This window comes from Notamacropus eugenii, chromosome 3 (genome assembly GCF_028372415.1).
Source record: "Notamacropus eugenii isolate mMacEug1 chromosome 3, mMacEug1.pri_v2, whole genome shotgun sequence".
NCBI lineage: Eukaryota > Metazoa > Chordata > Mammalia > Diprotodontia > Macropodidae > Notamacropus > Notamacropus eugenii.
This window is the reverse complement of record NC_092874.1, coordinates 347910663-347928378: the sequence shown is the minus strand read 5'-3', so window position 1 is coordinate 347928378 and position 17716 is coordinate 347910663. Positions and strand designations below refer to the sequence as shown.

The 17716-nt window shown below is 35.0% G+C and overlaps 1 protein-coding gene across 1 annotated transcript in view; it reads left to right on the top strand.

Moving 5' to 3' along the window:
* PGGT1B (protein geranylgeranyltransferase type I subunit beta) overlaps positions 1–17716 on the top strand; it is a 61962-nt gene that overhangs the window by 10763 nt on the left and 33483 nt on the right. Inside the window, 3 exon segments of the mRNA XM_072597205.1 lie at positions 4915–4982; positions 9538–9689; positions 17306–17438. Coding sequence (XP_072453306.1) covers positions 4915–4982; positions 9538–9689; positions 17306–17438 — 353 coding nt within the window.

The following is a 17716-nucleotide window of genomic DNA, read 5'->3' as shown; positions in this document are numbered from 1 at the left end:
TTTTTTGCTTTTCTTTCTATCACAGCTTAGCACAGTACCTGGCATGTAAGAGGCACTTAAGTGCTTATTGACTGACTGACTGACTAAAATTTAGTATTGTCAGTGAAAATTCACTGTTTCTCAAGGCATTTCATTCCATTTTGGGAGTCCTCCAGTTTGTTAGGAAATTTTTGTTATGTTTAAGCCAGTTATACCTGTTGGCCAGTTTCACACATTGCTCTAAGTAATATCCCCTAAAGCTGTGCATTTGCTGAGTAGTTCACTTAAAAAGCAAAGCATTTAAGGGTTCTCAGTTTGAATATCAGAAGAATTCTAGTAAAGTACAATCAATTGTATGTAAACAAAGCAGCACATTTTCTGTATCCTTTAAGGAACAAACTGTGTGAACTGTGGATTGTGGTATTCTGTCTTTCTGCTTATTCCTTGGTTCCTTGGATGTGCCTAGGTTTAGTTTAATTTTAATTTAACATTTTGTAGTTATAGAAGTGAGAAGAGCCCTCTCTCCCTTGCCCTCTGTGAGACTTCTTGTGAATTATAAATCTTTTAAAAATAACAGTTTAACCAATTTATTAGCTATCTAGCTGAGCCTTTAATGATGGCCAACCATCCAGATCTTGTTGTCTGATCCTGCGGTCTTGACTTTCAGAACTTTTGGACAAGAGTTGGAAACGGATGTCCCTTTGTGCCAGTTGGGTTCAGCTTCTTAGTCCAGAGCTCGGTGGACTCTTGACTCCTTTCCCACTATTTTGTACCTAACCCTTGTCATTAACCTCCCAGTTCTTTCATTTATCCTGTGTTGCTAATTTCACCTCTTTTAGTCAGTTCTGTTATAAAAGCAGTATTGGAGCTCTTAGCAAATTGAGGGATGAAGTACCATAGAGACCGGGTAGACAGTTAATGATCTTAGGAAATGCAGGTGGGAAGGAAAAGGTAGTAGAGCAGATATTTAGGAGAACTCTGGATTCTTTTGTGCATAGGAATATGTATGTATATATATGTATACTCTCCATAACAAATTATTAATTAGCTTAGAGTTAACTAAAAGATGGATAGAAATATTCAGTAATAAAATTATTAGTAACTCCTCAGGTATAACATCTCCCTTCATTATAGGGTTAGTAGTTAAAGGATTTAAAGTTAGAAGGAATCTTGAGATCTTCTGGTTAACAGATAGGAAAATTGAGATGTACAGATGTTATAATAGATAATAAAATTTTTATTATGCTGTCAAAACCCAACCATGAGCAATTAATGTCTCTCCAGTTATTTAAATAATTCTTTATTTCTGTAAAGAGTGCTTTGAAGTTGTTTTCATATAATTCCTATTGTAGCTTGGTAAGTAAACTCCTAGATATTTTATACATTCTAAATGGGATTTTTTATCTCTCTTCCTAACTTTTGTTGGTAATACCCAGAAAGGATGAAGATGGTTTTTGTGGGAAAATGTTATGTATGCCCTGCTACTTAATGAAGTTATTAATTGGTTCTGTTAATTTTTACTAGAATCTCTAGGATTCTCTTACTAAACCATTTTGTCACCTGCAGAAAGCTACGAATTTGTTTCCTCTTTGCTTACACTTCTTTTCCCAGTTTGTCTTCCTTTTTGCAATAGCTAGGATTTCTAGAATTATATGAGATAAGAGTGGTGACAGTGGCTATCTTCATTTTATTCGGAACTTATCTGAAAAGCCATCTAGTATATTTTTATTAGAGAATGCTAGCTTTTGGTTTTAGATAGATACTATTTATCATGTTAAGGAACAGTCCATTAATTACTATGCTTTTTTTTTTTAACATAAAAATGCATTCTTAGGAAAAGTATTGAGAGGTAGGTGACATAGCCTGCCTCAGTCAGGAAGCGCTTTAGGGTTTTATTATTGACATGTACTAGACAACAATACTCAAAACACTATAAAAGACTGTATGATTATGCATAATGAAAGTCATTTTTTAAAAAAAAGTTACAAATCAAGCAAGTGCTATACAATGACATGGGCTGAAAATAATTATTTTGACTAGTATTTTTTTTTGTTTTTTGTTTTTTTAATTCAGACTTGTGATATTGACACAGGGAACTCAGTCCCTGTGAATAAAAGCAGTAGGCTATCTGCTTGAGATACTGAGAGGTTAAGTGACTTTCCTAATGGCATGCAGCAAGATTGGAATCCAGCCTGATTGAATATTTCCAGCTTCTCAGATGTAATTACTTCACTGGGTGCTTTTTGACTTTGATACTCTTAGACTGGAACACTAGATGGTGCTATTAAGTAATTTGCATGTACTTCAGCAGTTAAGAAGTTGCAGATAATTTTCTTGAACATGTTTAGTTTGCTGTAGTGATTAGTATGTAGCCCTTACCAGTTATGAAGAAAAAAGAAAAATTAAGTCCTTTTATTACCTTTTCCAGAGATTTGACCAGTATTCAATTTCTGAAGAGTAAATCTACCACATTGTTAGGATTAAATTGGCATTTTAAATTGGAATAAACCTAATAGTTTTTCATAAGATTGATGTTTATCCCACCAGGCCTACCTATCATAGTACTTTGCTTAAGATCTGTAATCTCGTTGTGGAATAGACTCTCCTTTCATAAACATCACATCGCATTTATGCTTTCCCATCTAATGCAGTTGCCTTCCATGAGCTCATCACAAGGAGTCCACTCCATATGTTAGAGGCATTCCTTTCTCTTTACCAAGGTCGCAAGAATACTAGTGGAGTCCAAATCCGTGGGCTTCCAATTGACACTTCATTCTGATCACATGATGCAGTCCGTCCTTCCAGACATATTTTCTTTGATGACATCCTTTAGTCCACATCTACTTTTATAACTCTTTGTAATGTGTTGCCACCTATTTACACGCTCTGTACCTTTTTCCATTACCCTTTGGGGCATCGTTGATGATTAGAAGGGAAGAGGGTGTCTTTCTTAAACAGTATTCCAACTTTATTAATAACTGACTATATCTTTGCCATCACATCACACAGTTGACAAAAATTTCAAGAAAACACTCATTGTGCTTATTATTTACGTACAGCTCAAAACCAGATTGATTCAGTCATGCTACCCCTGATAAGCTTTCCTCCAGTTAAGTCAGCAAGTAATGGGGATGATGATGGTTTCAATGATGTTGATGATCGGTAACACTTCCATAGTACTTACTATGTCTCAGGAATTCTGTTAGGACAATCCCTATTTATAAGAGGATGCATAAGACTCCTTGAAAGATAAGAGGGCTACCTTTTCATTAATATCAGGTTTTGCAAGTATCAGGTTTTTAATAAATATTTATTGAGTTCAAATGAATTGAATTCATCTCTCCTTAGGAAAATTATAGGTAAAATTTGAACTATGTTAAAAACTGAGGAAATTACTCAAGAGCAGAGAGTTCCATTTTTTCTTTGTGGGTCCTTCCTCTTCTAGCTGTCTTTTTTTTTTTTTTTTTTTTTTGATGTAGGTAATAGATAATAAATGTATTTAGTTGGTATCAGGATAAATTTTTTTTAATTTAGTTAAGCTAAAAATTGATGAGACTTTAAAATTAACACCAAAAATAGCAATCAGGTTAATCACTAAGGAACAGTATCAGAAAGAGTCATGAAACAAAATGAGGAAAAACAGAACAGACAAGTTAATGAATGACCTGACCAATACTAACAGGCATTTTTTGTTAAATTCACAGGCAAAGAAAAGAGTGTAGGAAAATGTTACTTTCTTTTTAAAGGAAATTTAGGGGATAATAAAACATTATTTGCCAGAAAAAAACTTTTCAATTTTTGGGGCGGAAAAAAATACTAATTTTGATTTAATCTGAATTCTTTGATTTTATAGTGTTGATGGTTATATTCCAATCAGAGTGGTTATAAAGCCGAATTGCATATAGTCTTATTTTTTTTAATAGACACATCTGAGTTTTCTTGTCTTCTTACTTAATATTTTGCTTCTTTCTTTTTCTGCTGTAGCCAATAATCAAATTTTCATTTCTGGTTTTATTTATGACATTTTTTAAAAAGAGTTTTAGTGAGTGAATATGTAGGCTATTTTATTTTGCCTTTGCATGTTTTAACTGCTAACTTAACAAAATTTCAGAGTTGGAAAGGATTTCAAATGCTGACTGATACCTGAACAAGAGTCCTTTCAGCAACCTACCAGACAAGCAGTCATCCAACTTTACATTATAGACTTTTAGTGAGAGAGAACCCAGTATCTTATTCTCCTTTTAGACAGCTCTTATTGCAAGGAAATGATTTTACCAAAACCTAATTCTGCCTTTTGGGGCCAAGCAAAAGGTCCCTCTTCTCCATGCTAGTCTTCAGATACTTGAAGACAGTCATTATCGATACCCCAAAGCTTCAATATTTCCACTTCATTTAACAATCTTCATTTAGCATCATCCCAAGGACTTTCATATTTATGATTGCCTTCCTCTGAGGGCTCTCCAATTATTATGAAGACTATATAACTAATATTAGCCTCGCACTGGAAAAGCCTAAATGAAAAGCATGTATATTTTCTGAAAGTTGTGTAAATATGTATATGAGAGGTAGCACATTACACCAATTAAAGAACCAGCCTAAGAATTAAGACCTGTGTTTAAGCCTCACTTCTGATACGTAATGACTGACTGTGTATCCCTTGGGTGAGTCACTTAGTATCTCAGTACCCAAGAAACTTTCCAAGTCTGTAAGTAGCAGGTGCTGGTCTGCATTAATAAAGGGATTTGCCTCACTGGGAGTTCCCTGTACCAGTGAAATCACAAATGCAGCCAAAAAAGGGTATACCAGTATCCCTACATGTCTCAGTTGATACTTTTTTTTTTTTTTGGCTTGATTGCATATTGCACTGTGTTTTACTACCTTCCAAAAATAAAGGTTTCATTTTAACTTAAGTAAATATGTATGTTTATTTTCTAGGATCAAATTTAAACCGCTGTGGTTTCCGAGGTTCTTCATACCTGGGTATTCCATTCAATCCATCTAAGGTTAGTTTAGCTGTGTGTTGGGGGACAAAAATGGGCATGGTGCAAAAAAAGTTGAGAAATGTATTAAACTATCCATTGCTAGCTAGAACTAGGCTACATGTATTAATAGAGTATGTTAAAACAGCAAAAGCTGGATTATTCCTGAAATACACTAGAATCTGGCCCTTCCTAATTTTCTTCCTCCCCTTTTTTCCCCTGAAAATACAAATCTTCAATCCAGCAAAGGTATTGTCATTATTATTATTATTTGCTAAAAGTATTTCTAGAGTAGTTATTTACCCTTTCTGCTGTTTAGTGCAAAACATGTATGTCTCTTCCTCCTCAGTATTTTTATAAATAATTATTTTTTACATGTCTAAATAAGTGCTTAGTTATGGGAAGAAGAGTAAGGGAAACATTAGTGGCAAACCATCTTAAGATAGTAACGTTTGAGGTGTCGGCAGGATGGGATCAGATTATAGGGGAATTTGAAAGTTAACAGTGTAGTCGTCTGTTTATGGCTGTTCTAGAGCAGCTCCTGGACTTGTTTTGGCTTCTCTTTTGTGCACAGAAGCTTCTACTTCATTCTGTGCTTATTTCCCCCAATAGCAAAGGTTTTACTTTGGGTTCTGCAATATCTCAAGTTGTGAACTTTGAAGACCAAGTAACTTCTCAACTATCGCTTTAAAAAATAACTCAGGTGTTAGTGTGTTCCTAATTTTTACTCTAGTAACTTATTACTTTTAATTTTAAGTCAAAAAAGATCATTGGAAAAAGCTATGAGAGGCATATACTATATAAACTACTCATTTTGATATTCTTAAAAGGATACTTGTTTATCAGCTGGATGCACAAGCTCACAAGATGGGTTTATATCCTAGTTCTAAAGGTCAAAATTTGTAGTTGAATATGGATATTAGGAGGTAGATACTCTTCCAAAATGATTTATGTTGCTGTTTTCATTTGAATCAGTTTAATAATATAACGTGATTTCTACTAAAATATTACTGTGCTTAATTTTGGCATGCGTTATATCCTTGATGTTAACTGAACCAGTTTTCCATTAAAAAAATAAGGCTTGCAGATCATAAAAGATTCAGTCCTCTTTCATGTTACTTTCTAGTTACTTTTCTCTCCACCCTTTTAACAGTAGTTAGCAAAATAAATCAATTCATTGGTTATATCTAGAACTATCTGATTCATTCTTCTCTTACAAATTCATCACCTTTCTGCCAAGCAGTGGGAAGCCTACTTTACTTGTAGTCCTCTGAAGTCATGATTGGATTCTCCCTTGATAAGAATTTTCATTTTTTTACATTTATATTTTTTGCACTTTTATTTTTCTTATTTGTTATCTTTTACATTTCCTTTTACATTATAATTTTGTTCGTTGTGTAAACTGTTCTTCTTCCTGATAATTATTTTATGTTAGCTTTGCTCTGTATCTGTTTGTCTTCCCAAGTTTCATAGAAGTCTGATAATTACTAGTTGCTTTGAATAATGAATGCTATGAAGTGGACTTGCTGTTCAGACTTGCACTGCGTATTCCATTGGGTTGGAATCAGTTACCTTAAAAAAATCATCCCACTTCATAGGATTTATTCACACTAATTGGAACCTAGCTGTACTCATTTGCTGTGATGCATTCATTCAATAATATTTCATTTCCTTCGTATACCACAGAAAGTATTCACTTATTCCACAGCTACTGGGCAACAGTTTTGCTTCTGGTGCTTTACTACTCCAAAAAGCACCACTAGAAATATTTCTGTATTTATGAGACCTTTTCCTGTATTCTTGACCTCCTTGGGGGTGTATGCCTAGTGTTGTTGTGCAGTCACATGTGACTCTTTGTGATCCTATGGACCATACTATCCGTGGTGTTTTTTTGGCAAAGTGGTTTGCCATTTCCTTCTCCAGTAGATTAAAGCAAACAGGAGTTAAGTGATTTTCCCTGGGTCACACAGCTAGTAAGTGTCTAAGACTGGATTTGAATTGAGATCTTCCTGATTCCAGGCCCAGTGCTTTGTCCACTAAGCCACCTAGCTGCCTCAATATGCCTAGTAGTCATATACTACATAGAGTAGCAGTACAGTTTTAATTATTTCTTCATATAATTTTAAATTCCTTTCCAGAACAACTGGGCCAATTCCCTGTTCCACCAACAGTGTATGTCTTCCTACATTTTTAGTTTTAGCTTGGATTATTTTTCCAGTCGGAGTATGAGGAAAATGAAACCACAGAGCTGTCTTAACTGTCATTTTTTTGTTAATGATTTAGAACATTCTTTTATATGATTAATGATGACTTTTTTTGAAAAGGGCCTGTTTATGTCCTTTCAATAAGTCTTAAACATCAATAATTTTATCAGAAATAATAGCTGCAGCGATTTTCCCTTGTTTTACTGTGTCTCTTCTAATCCTAGCAGCATTGATTTTATTTTTGCAAAAGGTTTTCAGTTTTATGTAATAAAAGTTGTCTCTTGTTATCCTTTGATCATCTGTCCTTTTTAATTTAATTTAATGTTCAGTTTGATTTCTCTCTGTCCTTCCCCCACTCAATGAAAAAGCAAAATAAATAAATAAATAGAACTCATTACAAAATATTTATGGTTGTGCAAAATAAATTCCTGCATTAGCTATGTCAAAAAAGATAATTCTTTAAACTGCATTTTGAGTCTGTCCTGTCTGTCTGGAGGTTTCATCTTTCATTATGAGTCCTGGAACTGTGGTTGGTCATTGTGTTGGTCCGAATTTGTATGTCCTTTACAGTATTGTTGTTATTGTATAAATTGTTCTAACTGGTTCTTCTCACTTCGCTTGGCATTAATTCATACATGTTGTCTGAGGTTTTTCTGAAACCATCTTCATTATTTCTTTACAGTACAATAGAATTCTTTCACATTCCATAATTTATTCAGGCAGTTAGTTCCCAGTTGATGGGCATCCATCAGTTTGCAGTTGTTTGCTATCCTGGAAAGATGGTGTGTCTGTGTGTGTCTGTGTGTGTATCCCTTTTCTCTTTCTTTGATCTCTTTGTGATATACACCTACCTTTTGGCATTACTGGTCAAAGGGGGTGTACACTTTTTAAAATTTAAACTTTTTGCATTAGTTCCAAATTGCTTTCCACAATGGCTGGACAGTTCACAGCCCCATCAGCAATGGATTCAAGTACCTGTTTTCTGTCAGTCCCTCGAACATTTGTCATTTTTCTTTTTTGTTGGCCTACCCAATCTGATGAATGAGAGTTGGTACTTCAAATTTGTTTTAATTTGCATTTCTCTAGTTGTTATTGATTTAGAGCATTTTTATATGACTTGATAGCTTGAATTTCTTCTTCTGATAACTATTCATATCCTCTGATCATTTATCATTTGAGGAGTTATGCTTACTCTTATAAATTTGACTCACTCCCCTTTATATCTTAGATATAAATGAGACCTTTATCAGAGAAACTTACTACAACCAATCAAAAATGTGCCAAGCTCTTTTCATTTTGTCTCCCTATTTCTCTCATCTTTTCTAGTTTTAGCTGCATTGGTTTTATTTGGGCAAAAACTTTTTAATTTTAGGTAATTGGAATTGTCCATTTTACCTTCTGCAAACTCTCTGCTCATCCTTCATCCCCCTTCATACTGCCCTCCTCTGCTCCTCTCTCTTCCCCTCCACTTCCCCCACTTGCGAACTCTTTCCCTGTTCATAGATATAGCAGGTAATTTTTTCCATGCTCCTCTAATTTGTTTTTGTAGCTTTTATGTTTAATTTTATATGCCCATTGGTTTTTGTTTTGATATATGGTGTGTAATCTATCCCTTGTTAAGAATTCTTCCTTTAGTTATGCAAGATACGTCCTTCTTTTAGCCTCTAATTTCTTTATTATATAACCTTTTATTTATGTGATTTATCCATTTGGGACTTATAAAATATTATACAAAAGTTGATGTAAGCCTATTTTCTACCAAATTGCTTTTCCCAGCAGTTTAATAGTTGGTTTTCTCCTGGCCTTTTTGTAGACTTTTAATTTTTAAGACTTTGAGGGACAGGATTAAGCTAATACTTTGGTAGATTGTCTAAAATACCGTCAGTTTCTTCATGTTGTAAGTGATTACTTAATGTAATCAGGCATTAATTATTAAACACTTTGGAGAGTGGAGTATATTATACTGGGTGAATACTTTTCTCATTTCCAGGATGTTAAATTGTAGGGAGGGGGCTGAGTTTTATTATAATTATTGCAAATATCTTCATAATATTAATACTTTTGCCTCTTCAGTTTAGAAAATATAGTTAATTGTATTGTCTTTATCATTCAGAAGAAAGAGTATCTGATTTAACTATAGTTTGAATGAACTCTTACTCTAATGAATCATAGGAAATATTTATAATGTTGGCAATTTTGAACTTAAGCAGGATAAATTTTAAATTTATCCTGTAATACATATAATATCCATTGTTATTGATGCTTTTTACCTGCAAATTTAATCTGTTTATTCACTAGCCATCTAACATTGAATTGTTTATTGATTTATGTTAACCAATTTCCTAACTATAATTGTATTTTCATCTTAAATTTAGGATCTTGGTATAGCTCATCCTTACGACAGTGGACATATAGCAATGACTTATACCGGTCTATCATGCTTAGTTATTCTTGGAGATGATTTAAGCAGAGTAAATAAAGAAGCTTGTTTAGCAGGATTGAGAGCACTTCAGCTGGAAGATGGAAGGTATGATGAATTCTTTGTCACTTCTTAAGAGTTAATTCTTGATTTGAACAGATGTGGACAAAATAAAAAGAGGGAGTATAACAAAAAAAGTTTTAGGATTTTAAACTCTTTTGAACCAAACAAAAGTTGATATGAATGACACCCTGTAGTTGAATTTCTAATAAAGAAAATTACCTCTAATTCCTTTTATGATTTAAAATAATGATTGTCATAGTGGCACTAATCTTTTTATTAGCTCCAAAAAAAGAGTAGTACCTAATTAAGTAATTTTTTCCTTCAGAATGGAAGTATGTGGATCATTTTGAGGAAAATGTACTTCTTATTTGAATGTCAGGCATTTATTAAGTCCTGCGGTGGACTAGGTACTGTTCCATATGCTAGGAATTAAAATATAAATAAACAATTTTTGAAGCATGTGATGAACACAAAGTGCTTTGTAAGTCTTAAAGCATTTTATAGAGGCTAAACTGTTCTTACTAAAAAAGAGAGGAAACCAGTAAAGAAGTGTAGTAGTGAAGTAGAAATGAAAGAAAATGTAGGCCTAAATATTGAAATAAATGTATGAGTTTAAACATAATTTAATATATTCTGGAACTTTCTAAAAGGTTAAATTAGAACTGAATAACATATTATATAAATTCAGGGCTTTGATAACATTGTCAAGACTACTTAAGTAGCAAGAAATTCAAGTTTTCCTTTACTTCCTGGCTCTGTTTTTGTTATCTGTGATTGACCTTCTATTAGAACAGTTCAGTTCTGCTAAGATTTGGCTGTCCACAGGATATTCCCAAATAAAGAATAGTTTTTTCTGACTAATATATTGTACTTTTTAGAACTACAAAGGACCTAAGGGTTAATCTTGTAGAACCCACTAGGTGAATAAATTGAACAGGAGCAGTTTGTTCTCAGGTCTTAGTGCTTTTGAAGGTTTCCTTATTGGCTCCTAAGGTGGGGACCGAGGGTGGGAACTTAACTGCTCTACCACCATCTCGACTATCATTTCTCAAGAATCTTCAACTACCACTTTCAATAGGGAAAGTGAAGCTACTAGTATTCCACAAAATGGTTCTTCAATTGAAATATGCTTTGGACATTCAAGTCTTAATTTACTAATTTCTTTTCATTTTAAAATGTTGTGGGAATCATTTAGTTTTCATTTCTCTTAATAATGTTTCAAATGTATTCTTTACAGGAAACTATCCATCTTTTTATATTTCATTGATATTTTTCATCATTCTTAATAATAACCCCTCTCCCATAGAAATCTCCCCCATACAAGAAACAGTTAAACCGTGCGAACTAACATTTTAACCATTTATGTCTCAAGAAGTGGAATATGTTTCATCCTCACCTCTTAGGTTGGAGTTAAAATGCTTCAGTGTTGTTTTCTTTTTTAAAAAAAATGACAATGTATTTGTTACTTATTTCCATCCCACTTTCCTCCTCCCCGCTTTGAACAATTAAAAAAAAACCCTCATAACAAATACGCATATGTCAGCAAAATAAATTTCCACATTGATCATCCCCCAAAATGTGTGTCTTATTCATTTTAAGCCCTTCACCTTTTTTTAAAAGGTGGTTTGTGTGCTTCATCTTCAGTCTTCTCTCTTTGTGGTTTGTCATTGCATTACATCAGAGCTCTGAAAACTTTCAGAGTTTTTTTTCCTCTAAAATATTGTCGTCATATAAATTGTTCTCCTAGTTCTGCTCATTTCATTTCATCAGTTCATAAAGGTTTTCCCAGTTTGCTCTTTAACTGTCTGTTTTGTATTTATTGTGGATCAGTAATAATATTACATTTGTATGCCATAATTTAACTGTTCCCCAAGAAATGAGTCCCGGACTCTTAGTTTACAGTTTGGGACTGCTATGAAAAGAACTGCTATAAATCACTTTATGCCTATTGAATTTTATTTATGGGTATCAGCCAGTGGTGGTTATTTCTGGATTGACTTTGGGAATTTTGTTTTTCAGAGTAGCTGGACCAATTCACAGTTCTAATTTTGTTTGCCTTTTATTTTTACTATGATCATAGTGTGTATTCTCTTATTTGTTCTGCTTATTTGGCTCCATATTACTTTATATAAATCTTGACAAATTTTTGAAAGTCCTCATTATTTTTCATTTTTTATGGCACAGTAATAAGTTTACTAAATTTATATAATAGTTTGTTCATCTATCCCCCAATTGATCAGTATCTCCTTTGTTTCCAGCTTTTTCCTTGCCGTAAAAATGTGTAGATAAAAATATTTTGGTATGTATGGGTCCTTCCCTTTATCTTTGTTTTCCTTTGGCACAGTTGTGGGATTACTAGGTCAAAGAGGATGAAGAGTTTAGTCATTTCTGTAGCATAGTTCCAAATTGTTTTGCAGAACAGTTAGACCAGTTCCCAGCTCACAAAATTATGTTAATTAATGTTTCTCTCTTTCCACATCCCTTTGAGCATTGATTATTGCCATGTTTTGTCAAATTGCCATGTTGGGGCAATATGGTAAGGTGAAATTTTAGAGTTTTTTAAAAAATTATATTTCATTAATGTCTAGTTATTTAGAATAGAATTTTTGCATGGATGTTGCTAGAAAATTATCCATCTTTTATCAAAAACAGGGAGAATTTCATAATCTTTTTTGTGTCATGTACCTTATATATGGCGAAGTCTATTGACCCCTTCTCAGAATATTTTTAAATGCGTAAAATAAAATTTTTTAATAATATGTTCATGGATTGCCAGGTTAAAAATCTTATAGATTACCCACTAATCCTGAAAAGGTAAGTCAGTCAGTATTTGTTAAGTGCTTACTATATGTGAGGCATTATGTTAAGTGCTGGTATACAAAAAAAGGTACAAGACAGTCCCTGCCCTGAAATAACTCAGAGTCTGCTGAAGGAGATGATAAATAAATATGTACAAACAAACTGTATACAGTATAAATAGAAAAAAATAGATAAATAGGGAAGGCACTAGAATTAAGAGGGATTGGAAAGACTTCCTGTAGAAGATGGGATTTAAGGAAGTCAGGGAAGATGCTGGTAAGTGAGATGAAGGAGCGCATTCCAGGCATGGCAGGGAGCCAAAGGCACTCAGCCAGGAGAGGGAGGGTCTTGTTTGTGGAACAGCCAGGATGTCAGCGTCACTGGATTGAAAAGTATTTGACAGAGAATAAAATGTAAAAAGACTGGAAAGGTAGAAGGGCCTAGGTTGTGAAGAGCTTTGAACCCCAAACAGGATTTTTTTTAATATAATTCTGGAGGTGTTAGGGAGCTACCATAGTTTCTTGAGTAGGGAGAGGAAAATCACTCTGGTGTCTGAATAGAGAGTAGTTTGAAATGGGGAGAGACTTAAGGCAGCAGACTCACCAGCAGGCTACTGCAGTAGTCCCAGCTGTAAGGTGAAGAGGTCTTGTACCAGGGTGGTGATCGTGTCAGAGAAGAGAAGGGGGCATAATCAAGAGATGTTGCAAAGGTAAAGTCAACAGGCTTAGGCTGCAGATTGGATAGGGAGGGTGAGAGATGGAGTCTAGGATTATTCCCAGTTGGTGAACCTGAACTATTGGAAGAATAGTGTTGTCCTGTACAGTAATAGGGAAAGTAAGAGAGGGAAGGAAGAGGGTTTAGGAGAAAAGATAATGATTTCAGTTTTGGATATGTTGACTTAAAGATAGTTATTGGATAACCAGTTCTAGATGTCTGTTGGTGTGAGACTGGAGGTCAGCCAGGGCAGGATTGGTAGATTTGAGAATCATCAGCATGGAGAGGGTAATTAAATTAAATTCATGGAAGCTGATGAGATCACAAAATGATAGAGAGAGAAGAAGAAAGTCTTAAAGAAAAATTTAGTATTTTATTTTTCCTCTTACATGTAAAAACAATTAACATTCTTTAAAAAACTTTTTGAGTTACAAATTTTCTCCTTTCCCCCTTCCATCCTCCCCACCCCATTGAGAGGCAGGCAATTTTATCTAGTTTATACATGTGTAGTCATGCAAAAAATTTCCATGTTAGTCATGTTGTGAAAGAAAACAGACCAAAAAAACCCAACCACACCTCAAGAAAAATAAAGTTAGAAAAAAGGTGCTTCAGTCTGTTTTCAGACTCCATCAGTTCTTTCTCTGGGAATAGATAGCATTTTTTATCATATAAAATCCTTCCGAGTTGTCTTGGATCATTGTATTGCTGAGAATAACTAAGTCATTCACAGCTGGTCATCCTACAACATTGTTGTTACTTTGTCCACAGTACCTTTCACTTGCATCAGCTTGTTAAATAGAAGCTTTAAAGTCTTCGAGACTCTTATCATCACTTCAAGAGTTGAGTTCACAATATGTACAAAATGTTTGATAGAAATATAAGAAACAGCAAGCGTTTATTGAGAACCTGTTGTGGCCCTGTGTTTAAGCACTGAGTACCTAAGTACAAAGAATGAAGAGTCCCTACTCAAAAGGAACTTATATTTTAATGGGGAGAAGCAACAATTATGTGTGTGCCATGTGTAGCATAAAGATGAAATTAATAAATACAAATACATGCAAAGCAGTCAGACGGTGTTTGGGAGAGCATTCGGAAAGGCTTTGTCCTAAAGGAGGTTCTACATGTTGTTAGAAGGAGAGAGAGTTTCTATTTCAGTCTGAGCAAGACTTCAGTGTGATCTTGTGTTCCTCATTAGGAAAGTCTCTTGTTCTCTAGTCACAGAGCCTAGTCTGTTCCTAGCCAGTCATTTTAGGTGCTTAACATTGGTCTTAAGGATGCCTAGGTGGGAGAGTATAGATACAGATAATTCAATAAGTTCTTTAACTGCTTCTGAATAACTTCATTTCTTACGTGTGACATTTCTCCTATGCCCCAGAGAATTCGTTAGTAGGGAAATTTCCTCATCCTGCATCCAGAACTTCAGGCATCTAGCTTTGGTAGTCTGCCTCATCCCTGACCCTCTGCCTGGAGGGTGGATCTATGAACTCTTAGCCTCCATTTGAGGAGGGAGCTCAGCTCACAACACCTCATTTCTGCCTGGCTCCACTAGTGTGGGGCTTGTCTGAGTCCCCTCCCTCCTTTCCTATTTTCCAGCTTCCTTTTGTGTGTTGTCGTCCCACATTAGATTGTGAACTGCTTGAGCACAGGAATGATCTTTTGCCTCTCTTTATATACCAGCAGTATATTTTTCTTATCCCTAGTACTTAACAGTGCCTGGCACATAGGAGGCACTTAATAAATATTTATTGACTGATGGATAATTCATTTTCTACTCATGCTAGGTCAGTATGAATTTTCTCATTTGATAGACTGGGGATTATGGTTGCTTATTCCTGATAATTCCTTATGCATAGTGTTATCTAAATGTATTTTTTGCTGACTTGAAAATCTTCGATTTTTTTATTCTCCAACTCAGGTTGTCCCTTCCAGGACTTCTCTAATGAAAGGAAAATATGTCTAGAATTTCCATAATGTTAAAAATTGGAGAATGATAAAACTTTCTTTTGATTTGTCCAAGCCTATTACTGAGGGTTGTTGGCAGAACACGATGAAGTGGATAGGAATGAGATAAAAAGTGAAAAAAAAAGTGTCTTTGTAAATAAACTAATGCTGTTGCTAATCATTAAGCACATGTACTTAGAAGGATCTCTGACACTTTTAGTGTAACTAAATGATCACATCTCTCTATGGGAAGAAGGGAATAAATTTAGAAATACTATTAGACACGATATAACCTGAGGCTTGTGTCCTGCCTTCCCTATTATTGCAGAGTATTTTTAAACTATTAAACTTTCTGCTTTCTGCTGCTTGTGTATAAATGAGAAGTCAGATCTGAGATACACCCAGAAATACATCCCTGAAACACTCCTGAAACAGATGGAAAAATAAAAATACAATATTGGGTTGTTTGTTTGGTTTTTTTTTTGCATGTTGCTCATTTTAATTACTGCTTCCTTTTCTGTGTTCACTAACCATCCCCGTAATAGAACTTTCTAGATGTCACACCCGTTCTCATACATATTCTCCCATCCTAAGAAGTTTGACTATGGGTTCAGGGTACACTGGTTTGACATCCACTTGAAAAACCGTATCACAAGAGTCCCCATAAATACGTTTGCTTTTACTAGTCTGAGGGCACAATTAGTTGAGAGCAGAGGCATTTACCTTGTAAGAAACATAGTAATAGTGCACTTTCTTTTTAAATTTGAGGTACAGCCTCCCTCACATATTCCTAACATTAGTAGAAGAGCAGGCAACGGCAGCTTAGGCATGGAGGGGCATATAGTGAACATTTGTGGCCAGCACACATGGATGCAAGGGCATAGAAGCAGGACACACTGTGGAGGGTCTGTCACCATCTGGAGCCAAGCCCAAATGAACCAACTAGCTCATTGTAGCCCATCAGCATTTAGTCTGTCTTTTGAAATATCTTCTTTCTGTTTAGCCAGGTTTGAAATAAAATCCATGCTTTTCAGATTTAAGATTAAAAAGTTGCCTATAATCCCAATCATCCCAATCCTTATCATCAGCCTATACTTCCCCTTCATATCACTTCAGAGACCTGCTGATAATAATGTTTTAACTCCTGATTATGTAGTTTTATGCCTTGGAGTCAGTTATCTTCTGCAGTATTGTCCCAATGTGTCCTAGTACCGTACTTGTAGCCCCTGCAGTGATTTTATCTGCATTTATCACCGTATCCACTATAACTTTTCCAAAAGCAGCTATCCGCCAACTCCATAAGTCACTGGTGCCAGGACCAGTTCTGTAATCCTGAATAGGAGCCGATAAAACTGTTCCAGTATCAGGAAAGGAGATAGTTAAAGTAGCGCAGTAATGACAGCAAGTAAAGCTACCTAGGGAGTGTCACAGTAATAGCTCAGCAACCCTGTTAGCAGGTAGTACATGTAGTAGTAGTAGCTCCAGCAGTAGTAGTATTAATATTGCTAGTAGTAGTAGTTGTTGTAGTAGTAGCAGTTATACAGCTATTCAGTGTCCACAATAGAATTTGGACCTAGACCTTCCTGACTCCTTGTGTACTATGCTACCTCCTGTCAGTGGTAGTGACCTGTGTTGTAAATGAGAGAGCAGTGGTTGAAGAGGATAAGGGATCTGGTCCGAGATTACTCATGTGGTAGTGGCAGCGAAGTGGCACAGTGGGTAGAGGAAGAACTGAGTTTAACTTTGGCCTCAGACACTTACTAGCTTGTCATCCAGGGCAAGTCATTTAACTCTGTTTGCCTCAGTATCCTCATCTGTAAAATGATCTGGATAAGGAAATGATAAATCACTCCAGTCTTTTCAACCAAGAAAACTTTAAGTGGGGTCATAAGAGTTGGATGTGACTGAACAACAACACAGCTGAGAGTGTGCTCTAAGTCAGCAGACTCTTAAGTCTTAAGACACTAGACTTTTTGCAGGTCATGTTGCATCTGTAATGTGGAATGGTAGTGATATGTTGACTCTTTTGTGTTTCTCAGTAAAGATTTGCTGAATAATCTAGTAAAGGCAGTAGTTTACATTAGATAGATTGTCATTTAAAGTTTCTAAGAGTAAGAAGGTAAAATAAACTTTTAATGAAAGGAGGAATAAAGTGCATGTAGTAACTGCCAATACCATACTAAGAACAAAATCTTTATTTCTTTCAGTTTTTGTGCTATACCTGAAGGTAGTGAGAATGACATGAGGTTTGTCTACTGTGCTTCCTGTATTTGCTATATGCTCAACAATTGGTCAGGCATGGACATGAAGAAAGCCATAGACTATATTAGAAGAAGTATGGTGAGTTTTGCTGAAGAATTTTTTTTCCTGTTAATTAATAGAAACAATTACATATAAGATCTTAAAGTTTGAAGATTTCTTTACTTACATTATCCCATTAAGCTGTATAACAACCCTGTGATATAGGTGGTTGTTTGTCCTTCATTTTTGAAGAGGATCGATCATCATGGGGCGATGTCTCGACTTGCTTGTGAACTGGATTTAAGCGAGGCAGAATTGTACAAAGTTGTCAGCCTGTCTTCCTGAGTCATCAAAGTCCAGTGGAGAATGGCTGGTGA